At 40.6% G+C, this 19,242-nt stretch overlaps 1 protein-coding gene across 7 annotated transcripts in view; it reads left to right on the plus strand.

Annotated features, from left to right (window-relative positions):
* The first annotated feature begins 263 nt into the window (after positions 1-263).
* ZNF143 (zinc finger protein 143) overlaps positions 264-19,242 on the plus strand; it is a 56,032-nt gene continuing 37,053 nt past the window's right edge. Inside the window, exons 1-8 of one of the 7 annotated variants that reach the window (XM_032356748.1) lie at positions 264-351; positions 7,560-7,635; positions 12,113-12,231; positions 12,443-12,535; positions 13,377-13,460; positions 14,001-14,084; positions 15,708-15,904; positions 16,652-16,726. In XM_032356748.1, the coding sequence (XP_032212639.1) occupies positions 12,120-12,231; positions 12,443-12,535; positions 13,377-13,460; positions 14,001-14,084; positions 15,708-15,904; positions 16,652-16,726 (645 nt within the window). In that variant the 5' untranslated portion in view covers positions 264-351; positions 7,560-7,635; positions 12,113-12,119. Of the gene's footprint in view, positions 352-7,559; positions 7,636-9,258; positions 9,296-11,147; positions 11,577-12,112; positions 12,232-12,442; positions 12,536-13,376; positions 13,461-14,000; positions 14,085-15,707; positions 15,905-16,651; positions 16,727-19,242 lie in introns of those variants that run through there. The other 6 variants (XM_032356747.1, XM_032356743.1, XM_032356745.1 and 3 more) reach the window with 6 other exon arrangements.

Below are 19,242 nucleotides of genomic sequence, written 5' to 3' on the forward strand. Positions count from 1 at the left end.
ACTTGTCAGCGAGGCGGTATCCGTCTAGGATGAGCGGTTCTGCCAACCAGTCAGACACAGGAACTTTAATTCCGCACTTTGCACAAGCCATTGAGGCGCTGGCTGCAAGGCCAGACGAGGCAAACGTCACGAAAAGGGGGCGTGAATGAGGCGGTCTCCTTTCGCGTCGCCTAAATTGGAACCAATGGAAAGCAGGAAGCGTCTCGTGAGTGACGTAATGACCGCCCAATGGAGGCTGGGGGCGGGCCTCAAACTCGCTATGCGGGTTGCGGGGCCAGGGGGCCGGGCGGCTGTTTCCTGTCCTGGTGCATGGTGGTCGGACGAAGGAATTGTTGGAAAATTTTCTCGGAGGTTCGTATATAAATGTGTTTTTACCCAGTGTGCATTATTCTCCGCCCGGCCGCCGCCCTCAGCGCGGCGGCGCGGGCCCGCTTGGGCCCGGGCGCTGACTCCGGCTGCTCAGCCTTCGCCGCAGGCCTTGCCTATCCTACGGCAGGCCTCAGTAGCCGCGCCTGGGCAGAAGCGGAGTTTATTAATAACCCGCGGCCGCCACTCTGGGGCGGCGGAGCTTTTCTCGCTGAGGACGCACCCCCCCCCCTTGTCTCTGCGCGTTGCGCCCCGCCTGTTCCCCTCAGGGGACCGCCGAGGGGAGGGAGTGAAAGAGGGGAGGGTGGAGCCCTCGGGAGCCTGGCGGCTCTTCTCTGCTTGACCTCCGCGCGGGGCGAGTCCCCAGACGCCGCCGAGGCAAAGCTCCTCCGGCTGGGACGCTGGGCCACGGTCCGCACCAGGCCCCAGCCCGACGCCGGCAGCAGAACTGGCCCAGGGCCCGCTCGGGATCCCGTTTGCAGATCGCACCCAGAATTTTCCTTCTACCTATATCGTGCACAAATTTCTTGTTTCTCTCTCTCTCTTTTTTTTTTTTTTTCTTAATTTTTAGGTGACTGGGGCCTCTAACATCGAATATTAGAAGTTGTCAGTTTTACCATTGCCTTTTTTCTCGGTTTTGGCCAGAGCTAACGAATCTTTCAGTTGCTTTGTACTGTATTACTGTGGAACGCGAATCAATTTTTATTCCCTCCCCTGTGCTTTTTAAAAAACATTTTAAGTTTTCTTTCCGCATTAACGAAGTTAAGCAAAAATAGGAAGAACACCATTGCTAAACCCATTGTTTGTTTAAAATCAGCTAAAGCTTTTGCTTTGGAAGTGTCTAATCAGCTGGTATGATCTGGTAGTGGTGTGATGAAAAATTGTAGGTTCAAGGTTGTGGTCGTCTTTTTCCTGAGTGTTAGTAGAAGATAAATGTTTGCTGAGTTAAAAATCTGTGCAGTATTTAATGCTCTTACCGGATTCCTAGTTTATTGTTAAAAGTGTTTTCTAGAGAACAGGTAGTAAGGACATCACTAAGATAAGATGCGTAACTAATTTTATCCAGGCAGATTTTGATTACTTTGGAGAGTAATTATTTGGCAGTTTACAAGTACTTGAGTGGCTATTTTTTCAATACCACCCTTTTATTTTTTAAAAATAATATCTGTATTGATAAAATTTATGTACCTTACTTACAATTCACCCATTTGAAGTACATAATTAGGTAGGTTTCATAAATTCTGTTGTGTCCCCATCATCACAGTCCATTTTAAAACATGTCCATCACCCCAAAAGAAACTGCCAGTTAAATTACTCATTTACCCTTAAGCCTGCCTCCTTCCCCAACCACTAATCTACAGATTTGCCTATTCTGAACATTTTATGTAAATGGAATCACATAGTATGTGGGCTTTGTGACTGACTTTTTTCACAGCATAATATTGGCAAAGTTCATTAATGTTACAACTTGTGTTAGTACCTCATTTCTTTTTATTGCCAAATAATACTTCATTGTATGGACCTAAATTTTATTTAAATATTCATCTGTTGATGGACATCTGGAGTTTTTTGGTCTATTCTGCTGTGAACATTTGTGTGCAAGTTTTTGTGTGGATGTATGTTTTCTTCTCTCTGAGATATGTATATATCTCAGATATGTATATATACCTAGGAGTAGAATTTCTTGGTCATACGATTACAGTATACTCAGTCTTTTGAGGAACTGTCAAATTTTTCCAAAGGGGCTGCACCATTTTGCATTCCTCTCAGCAGTGTGTGTTCTCCTCATCCTTGCCAACACTTGTTATTATCAGTCTTTCTGGTGGTAGCCATCCTAGTGGATATGAAGTGGTATCTCTTGTGATTTTGATTTGCATTTCCCAATGGTGTTAAGTGTGCTTTTCATGTGATTATTGGCCATTTGCATATCCTTTGGAGAATGGATCATTTCCCCTATTTTGAAATTGGATTGTCTGTTATTGAGTTGTAAGACTTCTTTGTGTAAAAGTCTTTATCAAATAGATGATTTGTAAAATGTCCAGAGCCCTTTGCTGCAAGCTGGGATATTGCAGTGAATAAGCATTCATCATGTTCTTCAAGGAATGATGACCTAGCTAGGTTGGGGAATTATACCCCCACCATTACTTTTAGCTATTATTATTTTTGATGCATATGCAGTTTATTATTTTTTTTTTAAGATTTTATTTATTTATTTGACAGAGATCACAAGTAGGCAGAGAGGCAGGCAGAGAGAGAGAGGGGGAAGCAGCTCCCCACCGAGGAGAGAGCCGGACGCAGGCTTGATCCTATGACCCGGATCGTGACCTGACCTGAAGGCAGAGGCTTTAACCCACTGAGCCACCCAGGTGCCCCAATACATATGGAGTTTATGATCATGTTAGGAAAACTAACCAACTTTCTTCCTTCCTTCCTTCCTTTCTTTCTTTCTTTCTTTCTTTTTATTTATTTATTTATTTATTTGAGGAATGCCTGGTTCGCTCTGATGGTTAAGCGTCAGCCTTCGGCTTAGGTCATGATCTCCAGGTCATGGGATCAAGCCCTGTGTTAGGCTCCCAGCTCAGCAAGACTCTGCTTCTCCCTCTGCCTCTCCCCCTGCTTGTGCTCTGTCTCTCTTAAATTAAGAGACGATTAAATTAAATCTTAATAAGTTAATTAAGAGAGGGGCGCCTGGGTGGCTCAGTGGGTTAGGCCTCTGCCTTCGGCTCGGGTCATGATCCCAGGGGCCTGGGATCGAGTCCCGCGTGGGGCTCTCTGCTCAGCAGGGAGCCTGCTTCTCCTCATCTCTCTCTCTGTCTGTCTCTCTGCCTATTTGTGATCTCTCTCTCTGTCAAATAAATAAATAAAATCTTTAAAAAAAATTATTAAAAAAATAAATTAATTAAGAGAATAAATTAAATCTTAAAAAGAAAATAAAGATTTATTTATTTGAGAGAGAACAGGACCCTGAGATCATGACCCAAGCCAAAGGCATATGCTTAACTGACTAAGCCATCTAGGAGCCCCAGGAGAACTTTGAGTCCTGAGGTTTTTGTGATTATTTAATTTAGAAGCTTTGTTTTGTTTTGTTTTAAAGCTGAGGTTTTACCTAGTTCTGAGTCTTTTTGCTCCTGGCTTGATTTCAGGACATAATTCTTAGAGTTGTGTTGCGGTGTTTCTCCTTACTGTGCTTATTAGTTTGCATTCATTTTAAGGGGTGGCCTTTATAGGACAGTGTTTTAAACTTTACTGTCCATCAAAATGATTTTGTTTGTAAGATGGATTTAGACTGAGAAATCTCCCTCCCCCTCATAGAAAAGAAAAATTAAAAACAGTGATACACTTTTGTCTACACTTTCCCATAAATCGAATCCCAGTTTAAATCTTTTTTTTTTTTTTTAATATTTTATTTTTATTTATTTGACAGAGAGAGATCACAAGTAGGCAGAGAGGCAGGCAGAGAGAGGAAGGAAAGCAGGCTCCCTGCTGAGCAAAGAGCCCGATGTGGGGCTCGATCCCAGGACCCCGAGATCATGACCTGAGCTGAAGGCAGAGGCTTTAACCCACTGAGCCACTCAGGCGCCCCTCGAATCCCAGTTTAAAACTATGCTGCAGGGGCACCCGGCTGGCTGTCAGTAGAGCGTGCAACTCTTGATCTCAGGGTCATGAGTTTGAGCCCCACGTTAGGTGTAGAGATTATAAATAAACTTTAGAATGCTACTATCAACTATTATTTCATGAAATAAATAATATTAAAACTATGCTGCAGTGGGAAATCTGCACCCTATCGAGATAACTTGTCCATTAATGTGTAGACACAGGAATTTAACTCCACAAACTACATTTTTTTTGTACTTAAAATACCACTTTACTTAGCATTTAATTTCCACTAGGCACTGAGTTAAATGATTGAGTGGTTTACATTTATACATAAAACTTTTTTTTTTTTTAAGATTTTATTTATTGGGGCGCCTGGATGGCTCAGTGGGTTAAGCCTCTGCCTTCGTCTCAGGTCATGATCCGGGGGTCCTGGGATGGAGCCCCGCATTGGGCTCTTTGCTCAGCAGGGACCCTGCTTCCCCCTCTCTCTCTGCCTGCCTTTCTGCCTGCTTGTGATCTCTGCCTGTCAAATAAATAAATAAAATCTAAAAAAACCCAAAACCCATTGTATTAAAAAAAATGATTTTATTTATTTGAGACAGAGAGAGAGAGATCACAAGTAGGCAGAGAGGCAGGCAGAGAGAGAGGAGGAAGCAGATTCCCCACTGAGCAGAGAGCCTGATGCGGGGCTCCATCCCAGGACCCCAAGATCATGAACTGAGATGAAGGCAGAGGCTTAACCCACTGAGCCACCCAGGTGCCCTATACATAAAACTATTACCTTCATTATGAACCTAAGTCAAATACCAGAGTTATTATTCAGTAACGTACCAACTTCTTTAACTTCTAAAATGTAAGATGTCTGTAGTTCTAGAAAGATACAGTTGAGTACTGTACATAATATGGCTTAGGGGGGATGTTTTCTGTTATTTATGCATGTCTTTAAATAATGCCTTTGGCCTTGTATTGAAAAATAGAGTTTTTTAAAATATAGTACAGATATAATGGTCACAAGAAGTTGGAATCCTTTAAATGAATGGCGGTTTACATATGCAATATATACACAGTACATAACATATAAAAGGTGAGGCATAATGAAAAGAGCACCGGAATAAAAGAAGACCTAGTCTTAGACCTGTCTCAGGCAGGTAATTTGCCATGTCTCTATACAAATTGTATTCATTTGTTGAACAAATATTTAGTAAGGATACACCATGTGCCAGGCATTCTTGTGGGCCCTGAGAATTCAGGGGTGAACAACAGATGGGGGCCCAGCCATGATGGAACTTAGAGTTCACTTAGAAGTTCTGATACTATGAAGGAGATGGAGTTCTGTGGTAAAGAATAAGGGGACGGTGGTAGAATGGATATTTTAGATAAGTGACATGGAACAGTACGTGCTAAAGCAGGAAGGTCAGCATGGCTGGATGTATACAACGGAGGACATTTGTAAAGCACTCTGCAACATGAATTATGTTAAACTCATTAGATATTTATTGAATATATAATCTTAGTTATCAAAAATTTTAAGGACTCACAGAACACAGTACCTGCCTTAGAATGCTGATAGTCTAATTAGGCATACTGGACATGGGATTTTAAGGACTGGTAAGAGGAGAGAGGAGCAGTAGATATCAGGAATCAGACTTTCAGCCATAACCGAGGTTCGTAAACCTCATTTTCCTCACCTGTAGAAAGAAAACTGGCAGGTTTTGAGTACATCTTGAGTGCTGAAGTCTTTATGTACTTACTTCCTTTCTCACAGTAGACCTATCAGGTGGATATTCGCTCATTCTTTCAAAATAAAAAACGGAAGCTCAGCAGCAGGTTAATTGCCAGGAACTGAGCAAGATTCAAATACAGAGCATACCAGCAAATTACGAAGCCATATATAGATGAAACCTATGATAATAAAAATGTGTTTGGTAATTCCCAGTGATCTAGACTACAAGCCAAATAGCTGCAAATACTATGGGATTTAGGTGATGACTGAGGGACGCCTAGATGCCTCAGTCAGTTGAGCGTCTGCCTTTGGCTCAGGTCATGATCCCAAGGTCCTGGGATCAAGTTCCATACTGGGCTCCTTGCTCGGTCAGGTTCCTGCTTCTGCCTCTGCCAGCTGTTCTCCCTGCTTGTGCTGGCTCTCTTGATCTCTCTCTCTCTCTGACAAATAGAAAAAATAAAATTAAAATAAATAATTGATGACTGAGATCTGGCTAGTGAGGGAGAGGCACCATGGAAGAGCCAGTGGCAGTTGTAAACTGTTCCCTGTGCCTAAACTGCCCCTTCTCCTACCCTCAGGAAATGTTTGTGTTTTTATGCCTGAATTTACATACCATCATTTTTGCATCTCTGAGGCAAAATTAGGTGCTTCTTACTCTCTTAATGCTTCTGTTTATAGTAACTTTTTTTTTTTTAAGATTTTGTTTATTTATTTGACAGACAGAGATCACAAGTAGGCAGAGAAGCTGAGCAGAGAGCCCGATGCGCGGCTGGATCCCAGGACCCTGGGATCATTACCTGAGCCAAAGGCAGAGGCTTTAACCCACTGAACCATCCAGGCGCCCCCCCAAAATTATACTGTTCTTTAATGCTGATCTGTTTAATTGAAGCATACTATGAGAATTTTAAAAACCTGGTTATCCTCTGAACTAATCTTGTGTAAATTATGATTGTCTTTTTGTTTCTTTTGGTTATTCAGTATACTGGATGCATAAACCTGCTATTGGCATATATTACCTTGATTTGAAATTTTCAATTTAAGCAGTCTAATTCTCATTGAGTGAGTAAAGTGGAAGGGTTGCACTTAAAAATGCATTTATGGGGCGCCTGGGTGGCTCAGTCTGTTAAGAGTCTGTTTTTGGCTTCAGTCGTGATTGCAGGCTTTCTGGATCCAGACCCCTGTCAGGCTCTCGGTTCAGTGGGAGTCAGCTTCTTCCTCTGCCTCTCCTCTGGCTCGTGCTGTCTCCCTCTCTGTCTAATTAAATAGTCTTTTTCAAAATTACATTTATGGGGGTGCCTGGGTGGCTCAGTCGTTAAGTGTCTGCCTTAAGTGTCTGCTCAGGTCATGATCTTGGGGTTCTGGGATCAAGCCCTTTGTAGGGCTCCCTGCTCATCGAGAAGCCTGCTTCTCTCTCTCCCATTTCCCCTGCTTGGGTTTGCTCTCTTGCTATGTCTCTCTCTGTCAAATAAATAAATAAAATCTTTTTTTTTTTTTTAATTTTTTTTTTTTTAAAGATTTTATTTATTTATTTGACAGAGAGAAATCACAAGTAGGCACAGAGGCAGGCAGAGAGAGAGAGAGAGAGGAGGAAGCAGGCTCCCTGCTGAGTAGAGAGCCTGATGCGGGACTCGATCCCAGGACCCTGAGATCATGACCTGAGCCAAAGGCAGCAGCTTAACCACTGAGCCACCCAGGCGCCCAATAAATAAAATCTTTTATTAAAAATGCATTTATAATAAAATGCTACTTTCAGCTGTTTCTTATATTTGGGTTCGAGATAATATTTAGTTTGAAAAAAGGACCCTAACTGCTAATAAAGATTTTAAATCTTCCATAATATGCACTGAATTTGAAAATGGTGTCCATTTCCCAGACTGAATTGGTGGTTTGGAAAATGAAGTATACCAAGAGTAGAAGTATCAAAACTAAAAATCTGAAGATTCTTTAAGGTGAGCATCTTTTATTTTATCCCTTGTTGAAACTGTATTCCTTGAGGCTGAATAGGAGGACAACCCACAGAATGGGAGAAAATATTTGCAAATCCTCCATCTGATAAAGTATTAATATCCAGAATATATAAAGAACTCTTATAATTCCACGATAAAAAGACAACCCATTTTAAAAAATAAAGAAAGCAGGGGCACCTGGTTGGCTCAATTGGTAGAGCGTGCACTCTTCATCTTGAGGTCTTGCATTCAAGCTCCACATTGGGCTTGGAGCCTACTTAAAATTAAAAAAAAAAAAAAAAATTAAAAAACTTAAAAAACAGGCAAAAATAGACATAGGATCTGAGTAGCTGTTTCTCCAGAGAAGATATACCAAAGGTCAGTAAGCATATGAAAATATGGTCAACATTATTAGCCATAAGGGAAATGTAAATCAAAACCACAATGAAATACAACTTCATACACACAAGAATGGCTATAATCAAAGACTGATAAACTGTTAGCTAAGATGAGAAATTGAGAAATTGGAAGCTGATACATTGCTAGTGGGAATGTAATATGGTACAACTGCTTTGGAAAAGTTTGACAGTTCCTCAAAATTTAAGCATAGAGTTACCATATGACCCAGCAATTACTTACATACATATCTCCAAGAGATGTGAAACCTATGTCCACACAAAAACTTGTATACCAGTGTTTGTAGCATTATTCATGATGGCCAAACAGTGTAAAATGGCTCAAATATCTAGATACAAACAATTCAAATGATTGGATAAATAAAATGTACATTTACACAATGGACCATTATTCAGCAATAAAAGAATAAAATACTGATCTATGCTACAACATGGACGAACCTAGAAGACATTTTAAGTGAAAGAAGCCAGTCACAAAAGATCCCATACTGTGGAATTCCATTCATGTGAAATATCCAGAAGAAGATCTATAGAGATAGAAAGTAGCTTAGTGATTGATTGCCTAGAGCTTTAGGGGGTAGGGTGGGAATGAGGTTTTCTTTTTGAAAGTGATAAAAATATTCTGAATATAGGTTGTGGTGTTTGCACAACTTTGAATATATTAAAGCCATTGAATTGTATACCTTAAATGGGTAAATATTGTGGTATGTGGATTATACATCAGTAAAGTCATTTTTATTTTGTTTTTTATTTTATTTTTTTAAACTCAGAGCTCCATCCCAGGACACTTAACTGAGCCACCTAGTTCTTTTTAAAAAAATTATGGTAAAAAAGCAGAACATAAAATTTACATTTTAACCATTTTTAAGTACAATACAGTAGTGTTTATACACAGGGTTGTGCTACAGACCTCTAGAAAGTTTTCATCTTGCAAAAATGCGTCTCTGGGGAGGAACAAGTCCCTTTTTCCCTATCCCCTAGTCTCTGGCAACCACCATTCTACTTTCTAAGTGTTTGACTACGTTAGATAACTCATATTAGTGGAATCATGCAGTATTTGTCTTTTTTTTTTTTTTTTTAAGATTTTATTTATTAGAGAGCACAAGAGAGCACAAGCAGGGGGAAGGGCAGAAGAAGAGGTAGAAGCAAACTCCCTGTTGAGCAGGGAGCCTGATGTGAGGATCCTGGGATCATGACCTGAGCTGAGGGCAGATGGTTAACCGACTGAGCCACCCAGGCGCCCAATGGTATGTTTGTTTTTCTTAGGCTGACCTGCATTATTATCTTCCAGAAAGGCAGGGAGTTTGTTTATTATATACTGTATCTTCTTGTAGTTTCCTGTGGTGCTTCAGGATAGCCTCTTCTGTGTTTGACTTTGGCTCACAATTCATTATTAAAGCACATGAAATTGACTACATTTCATAAGGTGGCCCTTTCTAAGATGTTATATATATCTCACATGTTCATTTCCACACATCCCAAAAATGTCAGTGACAGAAATCATCAAGAAGACATGATGGGTAGGATATGAGCAACAGCAGAGTGTTGGGTCTGTGGCCCATTTTTGCCTTTTCTTCACTGTCCTATTTCCCCCCATGTGATCGTTTTCTAACAAAGTCCTTTGTATCCTAGTCTTTTCTTTAAAAGAAAATAAAAAAGCACTGTATACCTGCCATCACTTATTATCTCTGGTAATTGTGCCATTTGAACTCCTCTAAGCCCTTTCTCCCATCACTCCTTCATGTATTTGCCACCAGTTTGTGTCCAGGAAACAGTTGTCTTTTCTTCCTTCAGCTAATATAGCTTTTCTTCCCCCCATTAGGTTGAAACTGTAGGTGCTGAAGCCTTCCTAAAGAAATTTAACAGGGCACCTGGGTGGCTCAGTTGGTTAAGTGACTGCCTTTGGCCCAGGTCATGATCCTGCAGTCCCGGGATGGAGTCCCACATCCCTGCTCAGCAGGGAGTCTGCTTCTCCCTCTGACCTCTCTCCTCTCATGCTCTCTCTCTCTCCCAAATAAATAAATAAAATATTAAAAAAAAAAAAAAAAAGAAATTTAACAGTTGACCAGCTTTCAGGCAAGGGAGAACTTTTATTTATTGCAGATGTGTTAGTTACCTATTGATGATATATATTGTAGTTATTTGGAGATTGTAGGTAATTGAATGAAAATAACAAACCTTAGACATTTCTTAATATCATGACCCAAATTATCTTGTAATTTGCCTTTTAAAAATTTCATCTCCTAGAATAACTCCAGAAATCACAGTGCTTACTTACTACATCTTTATAGGTGTTTCCCTTCCATTTCCTTATCTTAATTTATTTGCATTACAGAGTGAGAGAATTTCTTCGAAAATTAACCTCTCCCAATCCTACTCTCATCAGGCGTCTTCACTGCAGAATACTAGTATTACTCTGAGACTTCTCTGTTAGCCCTTAGAGGCAGCAAGGAAGTGTTGAGGTTTCAGACTGCTCCGTGAACAGTTATGGGTGTGAATCTTTCAGGACTCCCTGAAAAGTCAGTCCTTGATTGACTTTTATCACAGTGGTGATTCTTTTCTATGAGCATAAATTACCGTTTCTGGCTTTAATCTTCAAGTAATCATAAATATAATTGTAAATTATTACTTTCTGAACATTGTTGTCTTAAATATTGGCACTAAAATCAGATCTTTAGAACTGGAAAGTCCTCAGGAGATCCTCTGGACCAATTCCTTGGCACAAGGCAGCTAAGTTATACCATCTACTGTTTGAAGCAACTCACGGCCCAAGGAGATAATAATGGGACCTGGAAGTAGGAAAAGAGAAGAAAGAGGTTGTGATGGTGACTGGTAAAAGAGCCATTCATCCATTTATTTAGCACCTATTGTATGTCTTTTATGTGTGAGTCAGCGGTAAGCAAGCAGATAAAAATCCCAGTGTGTTCTCATGAGGGAAAAATAGATAAGAAAGGAACTCAATAGGGGTACCTGGGTGGCTCAGTCAGTTAAGCATTGACTCTTGATTTTGGCTCGGGTTATGATCTTAGAGTCATGAGATTGAGCCCCATATTGGCCTCTGCACTGGGTGTGGAGCCAGATTCTCTCTCCTCTTCTCCCTCTGCCTCTCTTCACCCCCACCCCTTCTCCCTCTAAAACAAACAAACAAAAAGAAACAAGCTAAATATATGTCATATGTCAAATATTAAGTGCTATGTAGAAATATAAAGGAAGGAAGAGGGCTAGGGTATATCATGGTTGGGAGGGCAGCTTGAAATGAAGTGAACAAGGAAGCTCTCATTGGGGTGACAACAGTAAACAAAGACTTGAAGAAAATGAGGGAATAACAGTGAAGAGACTGTAAAGCACGTTTCGGGCAGAAGGAACATGAAATGTAAAGGTTGCGAGGTAACATCACCCTGTATGTTTGAGCAACAGGAAGGACACCAGTGGGGCTGAAATGAAATGAATGAGATGGAAAGCAGTAGGAAGTGAGGGGCAAGATCATCGGGCTCATCGGCCAGGGTGAAGACTTTTGGCTTTACTCTGGTAAGTTATCAGAAGTTTTTGAGCAGCAGAGGGACATGATCTAACTTTTCCCTTCTAAAGGGCACAGTGACTGTTGCATTGGTAAGAGACCGTGGGGAGGTCACAGGGCCAGCAGGGAGACCTGTTAGGATGCTGTAGTGTGGCAGTTATGTGGGCAAAAGGTGGCAGTGGCTTGAATTAGGGCAGTGATGGTGAAGTGAGAAGTGGCCAGAAGCAGGGCAGCTTTCTGCAGATTGAGGCAACAGGATTGTGGGAATAAGTGGAAATCTTATGTTAAACCCAAAGTTGTGAAAACTAGACATAGGACAAAACCGATAGGCCAGAGTTGTCAGTGTGCTCAATAGTTTACTGATGGATTATGAAAGCATGCTTTGGACTGTGGATGGATACTCTTACCCTGCATATTAAGTGAAATTTCAGCTTATTTCAAACACTGTTTATTTCTGTAGCACATTTCTGTGGTTCCTAAATATTCTTTGTCGTTTTTTTTTATTTGCATTGTTCTTTGTTCTCAAGTGCTTGTATTTTTCCTCAAGGTAGAAAATGTTGTTAGCCCAAATAAATCGAGATTCTCAGGGAATGACAGAGTTTCCTGGAGGAGGAATGGAGGCTCAACACGTTACCCTGTGCCTGACAGAGGCAGTAACGGTGGCAGGTGAGCAGTTTCATTTGACGGGATCATGGGATTCTCCTGCCGTGGACACTGGGTACAGTAGGGCAGGGAAATATTTTTTGTAAATGCTAGAAGAAATCCCATTTGAGTCTAAAGCAATCTGCCTTATGCCTGATTTTCATTTAAAAAATTTAGACAGCACGTAGTTTTGACAGTTATCTAAAGAAAATAACTTTTTTTTTTTTAATAATAGATGGTGACAATTTAGAGAATATGGAAGGTGTAAGCTTGCAAGCTGTAACACTTGCAGATGGTTCCACCGCTTATATACAACATAATTCTAAAGGTATGTGGCACATACACAGCCCATTGGTTAATACCGGCAATTTGTAACCTCAGAGTTGGAGTGCCTAGCAACTACCCGCCCCCCTTCCGGCCCATCATTAAGCCTCTGTATTGCATATGGTAATTTTCAGTAGTTTCAGGTTCACTTAAGTGTGTTTTGATAATTTGGGGACAACCTTTGAGACATTTAGAATATACTCTGGGGTGTCAAAATTAATGGGGGGTTGTCCCCAACCACTTTCTAGTAAGACCCCTCTTGCTTTTTTACTTCCGAGTTATCATGTAATGTCTTTACAAAATATACATGGAAGTATAAACGTTTGGTTTTGCTTTTATAACATTATCTGTAAATCAGCGTTTACTTTTGCCAAGAAATAGCTCAGTGCTCCCAACTCCTTGTTTTTATGGGAACCTACTGAATGCATGTATACATAGTTGAGGGACGAATAACACCTAGGAGTGAGAAGGACATCTGGCCTCAGATACACTGATGAATCTGTCAGTCTTCTCAGTTTCAGCTTCCCTGCAGTCAGGGTCACTGTTCTAAGTGGCTCTGAAAGGTAAAGAGATTCAGCTCCCATAGCTTGCCGTGATGAGCCACTCTTCCTCTTGAACTTAATTAACTGAAAATTGGAGGGGAGGAAGAATGGCTGAGGGAGGATTTTCTGCTTTCTGTAGGATCACTGGATGTGTTTTTGAATTGCCTCAGAACATTGAGGGAAGAATCAAGATGAACATGATCTTAAGTAGTGTATGTTTTTATAGTTGATACCATTTTGAAATTGTATAAAGTTTAAAATGTTTGCTTGGGCTAATTTATTGGCTTAAATCTTTTGTTCCAGATGGAAAACTCATAGATGGCCAGGTCATTCAGCTGGAAGATGGTTCTGCTGCCTACGTTCAACATGTACCCATACCTAAAAGTAGTAAGTATTTGATACTTACGCTCCTGATTCTCATCCTTCGGTATTTGCTGCCTCCAGATGTAAACTTGGAGTGTAAATTCTTACTGGTGTAAACTTGGTTCAGGTCTCTAGTCCTTCTTTTGAAAGGGGAGATCAGTAGGTGGCAAAGAGAGGATCTAAAGACCATTTGGACTTCATTGAGACTTTGTCTTAAAAATCATCGAAAAGAAATTACTGGACTGTACTCTGGAGATAAATGGACAGTAGTCCTACGTGAATATTTCTATCACTTGAGCTCACTCCCGCATGTCTCTCATTTTCTTTTATCTCCCTCTTTTTTCAACTCTCCTTACTTACTAGTAGATTTCCTAAAACAAGTATTCTGCTATTTTTTTTTACTAACACTTACTTACAGTAGCTTTACTGAAAATACTGTAGTGTTCAAGGACTCCTAAAGCACGTGTAGGTTTTTATAATGTGTTTAATGGTTTATTGACTCTTATCGCCGAGTTATCTGATCGTTAGGAAACGTGGGATCTAAATGTAATCATTGTTCTTGAGCAGGGGACAGTTTGCGTTTAGAGGATGGTCAAGCAGTGCAACTAGAAGATGGAACGACAGCGTTTATTCACCATACCTCCAAAGGTAAACTAACTTTGGAAATAGGAATAAGGGAGGAGTGCAAGAAAAGTAAGACCTGTCTGTATTTGCTGAAATGCTGTCACGTAAAAGATTTGTACTTGTTTTCCGAAATACAAGATGGTGGATTTGGGCACATTCTAAGGAAAAACTTCGTGATCATTTGAGCTGCCCAGTAACAGGTTGGAAGGGCAAACCCCTGGTCTCTGAAAGACTTCAAGTAGAGGCTACTATTTGAATATAAAATTAAACATTTGAAATTTAAATTATTGATTTTTTTCCCTCTTAAATATATATTTTTTAAGATTTTATTTATTTGAAAGAGAGAGTATGAGCTGCGGGGGAGAGGGAGAAGCAGGCTCTAGGCTGAGCAGGGAGCCCAGTGTGGGGCTTAATCCAGGGCCCCGAGGTCATGACCCGAGCCAAAGGCAGACACTCAACTGACAGAGCCATCCGGGCACTCCTCGAATATAACTTTTTTTTTTTTTAAGATTTTATTTATTTATTTGACAGAGAAAGATCACAAGTAGGCAGAGAGGCAGGCAGAGAGAGAGGAGGAAGCAGGCTTCCTGCTGAGCAGAGAGCTCGATGTGGGGCTCAATCCCAGGACCCTAGGATCATGACCTGAGCATGAGGCTTTAACCCACTGAGCCACCCAGGCACCCCATTAAATATAATTTTTAAGCAAGATCCTTTGCTATTATGTTGGTCTTTAAGATGAAATAAAAATTTTAAATTTATTTGAAGCCAATGTGGCAAAAATGTTAACGCTTTTTAACTTCGTGTAGGGAGGCCCAGGGGTTTGAGGTGGAATGCATAGGAGTAATGAGCATAGCTCTGAAGCCAGACCGTCTGGGTTCAAATCTGGGCCTGCTGTCTTTTAGCTGTGTGACCTTGTTCAAATTATTTAACCTATGCTTCAGTTTCATCCTCGGTAAAATGAGTGTTACAGTAAGTATCCACAACATAGGGTAGTTTTGAGGACAAAATGTGCAAACATATGTAAAGCATACTATTTGTCACCTAGTAAAGGCTTGAAAAATGTGAGCTATTATTACCTTATAGAATATATTATAGAATGACATTACATGTTTTAGAAAGACTTTAGTTGTGAAACCAAAGGGGGAAATTTTTTTAAATTTGGAATACTTAAATTTGTAAGTAATTTAATTAAAGTTAAGAAGATGTAAACTCTGAATTTTTTTCTTTGGCAGGGGAACTTAATCACAGATTCATTGTGATTGTCTAGATTTATGATTTTACAAAGCTCTATATATCTGAACATGCTTATTTAGAAGAGGAAAAAAAAGCCCATGGACTTTGGAGTCATCCTGGCATGAGTTTAGATCCTGGTTCCTCCACATACTGATTTTGACTGTTAAATGTTAGTTTTTTCCATTTTCTGGTTTCTAAGGAAAGTGACTTTACTTCCCCCAGAACTCAGTTTCCCTTTTCCTGAATGAGGGTGGTATATACACCTACCTCACAGAATTGTTGTGAGGAATTGAAGGAGAGTACACATGTGAAGCACATGGACCTACTCAGCCAAAGTTCCTTCCCTTCTTCCTTTAAATCTGTAACTCTGTCAGACTACCTATAATTTCATGCCCTTCTCTTCCTCTCCCCCAGACAGTTATGACCAGAGCGCCTTACAGGCAGTGCAGCTGGAAGACGGCACCACTGCGTACATCCACCATGCGGTGCAGGTCCCGCAGTCTGACACCATCTTGGCAATTCAGGCTGATGGGACGGTGGCAGGTCTGCACACTGGAGATGCCACGATTGACCCCGATACCATCAGTGCTCTGGAACAGTATGCAGCAAAGGTACAGCATTTTACAGTGTCACTAGCTTCTTTACTTTTCATTAAAATAAAACAAAAAAAAGTCTACTTTATCGAAGAAGAAACTAGCAATTCAAAGTCAAAATCAGACAGCCTTAAGGAGATGAGCATTTATCTTAAAAGAAGTGAAGTGTAGGAAAAAATAGTTAAGTACAGATAACAAGAATGGAATAAGAGCTTATAGAAAAGAAATGGGGACTGATAAGTCACAGAAAGATATATTCAAGGATGAGTGCCATAAAATAAATAATAAAGTATAGATGGAACAGTTTATGAATTAAGAAGCAGAAATTAGAGATTGGAAAAAGTGAAGGAAAGTCTCAGTGAAGTTTTACATCAGAAATACTGGGTTTTTTCCTTGCACGGAACATGTATCTTTCATACAATTTAAAAGGTTTCTTTTCCCCACTTTTTATAGTAGAAAATTTCAAACACACACAAAAATAAATGATAATGAATCCCTGTGTACTTATCACCCAAAGAAATGGCAAAGGGTGAAACTTTTTTTTTTAATATTTTATTTATTTATTTGACAGACAGAGATCACAAGTAGGCAGAGCAGCAGGCAGAGTGGGGGAAGCAGGCTCCCCGCTGAGCAGAGAGCCCGATGTGGGGCTCGATCCCAGGACCCTGGGATCATGACCCGAGCCGAAGGCAGAGGTTTAACCTACTGAGCCACCCAGGCGCCCCAAAAGGTGAAACTTTTTAAAGCTTTATTTTATTCTTCTAGGTGTCCATTGATGGCAGTGAAAGTGTAACAGGTACTGGGATGATTGGAGAAAATGAACAAGAGAAAAAAATGCAGGTATGTAGAGCTACTTTTTTACAGAAGAATTTCTTTCCCTTAGCATTTGAAGGCCCTTCTGTGAGTGAAAGCAAGAGTAGAGAACTTATTACTTCTATAGGAAGATCTTACCAGGGAAAGAGTGTACATATTAGGCAGTAGCTTTCTCGAACTACCTCCCGTCTCAGGATTTATTATGGATCCACAGTGGCACTAAAGAAATAGAAGTATCCGAGAAATCCCAATGAAGTTTATGTTCTGGAATCCAAGGCAGTTTTGGAGGCTGGCATGGCAGGTTATGGATCCTTCCTCTGGGGCCCCACAATTACTGTGAGGGCACCCTTACAGGGAGCACCCTCCCTGCTTTGCTCATTGTGTCTTTTTGTTTCTTTTGCTTCCACCTGGTTCCCCATACACTTTCCTTTTCAACTTCCATAGAGAAGGTCCAGCCTTGCTAATCATCCTTGTTCCTACTGGGCAAAGCCATTTATGCTTTTTGTACCAGACTGCTTCCCGGGCTACACATGGCCACGGGTTGGCTATCCTTAATTCAGATGCTCACCCTGGGTCCAGTTATTGGGCATCCATTACCCAAACAACAGCCCACAGCAGCAGGGTCTCTAAAAGTTTTATACTAAGTGCAAAGTAGTCACAGATGCATTCTGGGAGATATACAAGTCAAAAATCCCAAACGGGCATAATTCAGGATTCTGCTTTGAATTGCCTCTTTGTGTGGGGAGTTTGATAGGTGTTTGGGAGTTATATAATCCTTGTAAAATATTCTTGCTTTAATGCTGCACCTTATTTTTTCAGCAGCTACCTTTAATAGTTTGCCAGTTGTTCCCTCGTGGCAGTTGTTCACATTCTTTGACAGTTTTGTCATACTTAACTCCTGTTCTAAAGTGATTCCTTCCGGGCCACAATTTTAACTTGAACGTTAGTATCACCACTTACCACAGAGTGATACTATTAGAAGTTACAGAGAAGATTTTACGTCTATAATAATAGTAAGTGATTAAATGACAGGAATCACTGAAATTGCTGGTAGAAATGTGATACTTATTTTATTTTATTTTATTTATTTATTTGTCAGAGAGAGACAGGATGAGAGAGGGAACACAAGCTGGGTGAGTGGGAGAGGGAGAAGCAGGCTTCCCGGAGAGCAGGGAGACCGACGTGGGGCTCGATCCCAGGACCCCAGGATCATGACCCGAGCCAAAGGCAGTGGCTTAACCAACTGAGCCACCCAAGCACCCCCAGAAATGTAATACTTCTGAACATTGGTGAAGAGCCAGCATTTCTGTTTCTTTTCTCAAGTGGTATCATGAAGGGGTGGTAGTATGAACAGTAGTTGGCAATTCACAAGCCCATCAGCTTTGATACTGTGTGATTCTTGGTGAAATTTTCAAGTCTTTGAAGTCATAAAATGAGAAATATTTTTTTACTGCAGTATGTCAAATCCACCGAGTCAAGTTCTACTAAAATGCAAATGAGGTATGAATATATTCAAGAGAGGTAGGTCAGTGCCTTGGAGTCTGTCCCTTATTAGTAACTAACAATTAAGTTTTTAAATAATGGAATATTTTTATTTATTTATTTATTTATTTATTTATTTTTAAAGATTTTATTTATTTATTTGTCAGAAGGAGAGCAAGCGAGCGAGCACAAGCAGACGAAGTGGGACGTGATCCCAGGATGCTGGGATCATGACCTGAGTCGAGGGCAGCTGCTTAACCAACTGAGCCACCCGGGCGTCTCCAATAATGGAATATTTTTAAAGAGAGACAGTTGTAGCTACATGTGTAATAAACTAACATAGAATGGGTCTTAAAAAATCGAGTGAATTTACCGCTGGACTGTATAACATTATACTGTTACCATAAAAGTCTCTCATAAAAGTCTATTACAGGGGCGCTTGGGTGGTTCAGTCAGTTAAGCATCTGCCTTCGGCTTGGGTCATATCCCAGGGTTCTGGGATGGAGCCCCACATCGGGCTCCCTGCTCAGAGGGGAGTCTGCTTCTCCCTCTGCCTCTCACCCTGCTCATGCTCTCTCTCACTCACTCACTCTTTCTTTTGCTGTCAGATAAATAAAGTCTTTTTTTTTTAAAGTTCTATTATCATTAATAATTATGATTGTGGATGGGCTGCTTCTGACACGGATCACAGACGTCCCAGCCTTCCTAAGCACACTGTTCTGGAAAATTCAGCTTTGACCCATAGTTACCCTTTTATCAGTTCCCATAATGCACTGCAATATTGGGATAGCCTTGTGGGACATGGAGATAGAAAGGGCTGTTGGACTCTGCGCTCAATGGCCTCAAGCGATTGAAATGTTCTATTCTCTGATGTGCTGGAGATTGTCAATCCAGGTCTGAATCCAGAAACATAACTAGAAATTCAGTACTGCTAAAGGAAAATGTTGTAAAAAGCCCTATTACTGCAGACATATAACCATTTGGTGTTAGTGCCAGTAGACAAGGAAACAGAAGGAATTTGAATAGGATTTATTTTTTGTAGCTGTAGCTTTTTCTCCTTT

This window comes from Mustela erminea, chromosome 9 (genome assembly GCF_009829155.1).
Source record: "Mustela erminea isolate mMusErm1 chromosome 9, mMusErm1.Pri, whole genome shotgun sequence".
NCBI lineage: Eukaryota > Metazoa > Chordata > Mammalia > Carnivora > Mustelidae > Mustela > Mustela erminea.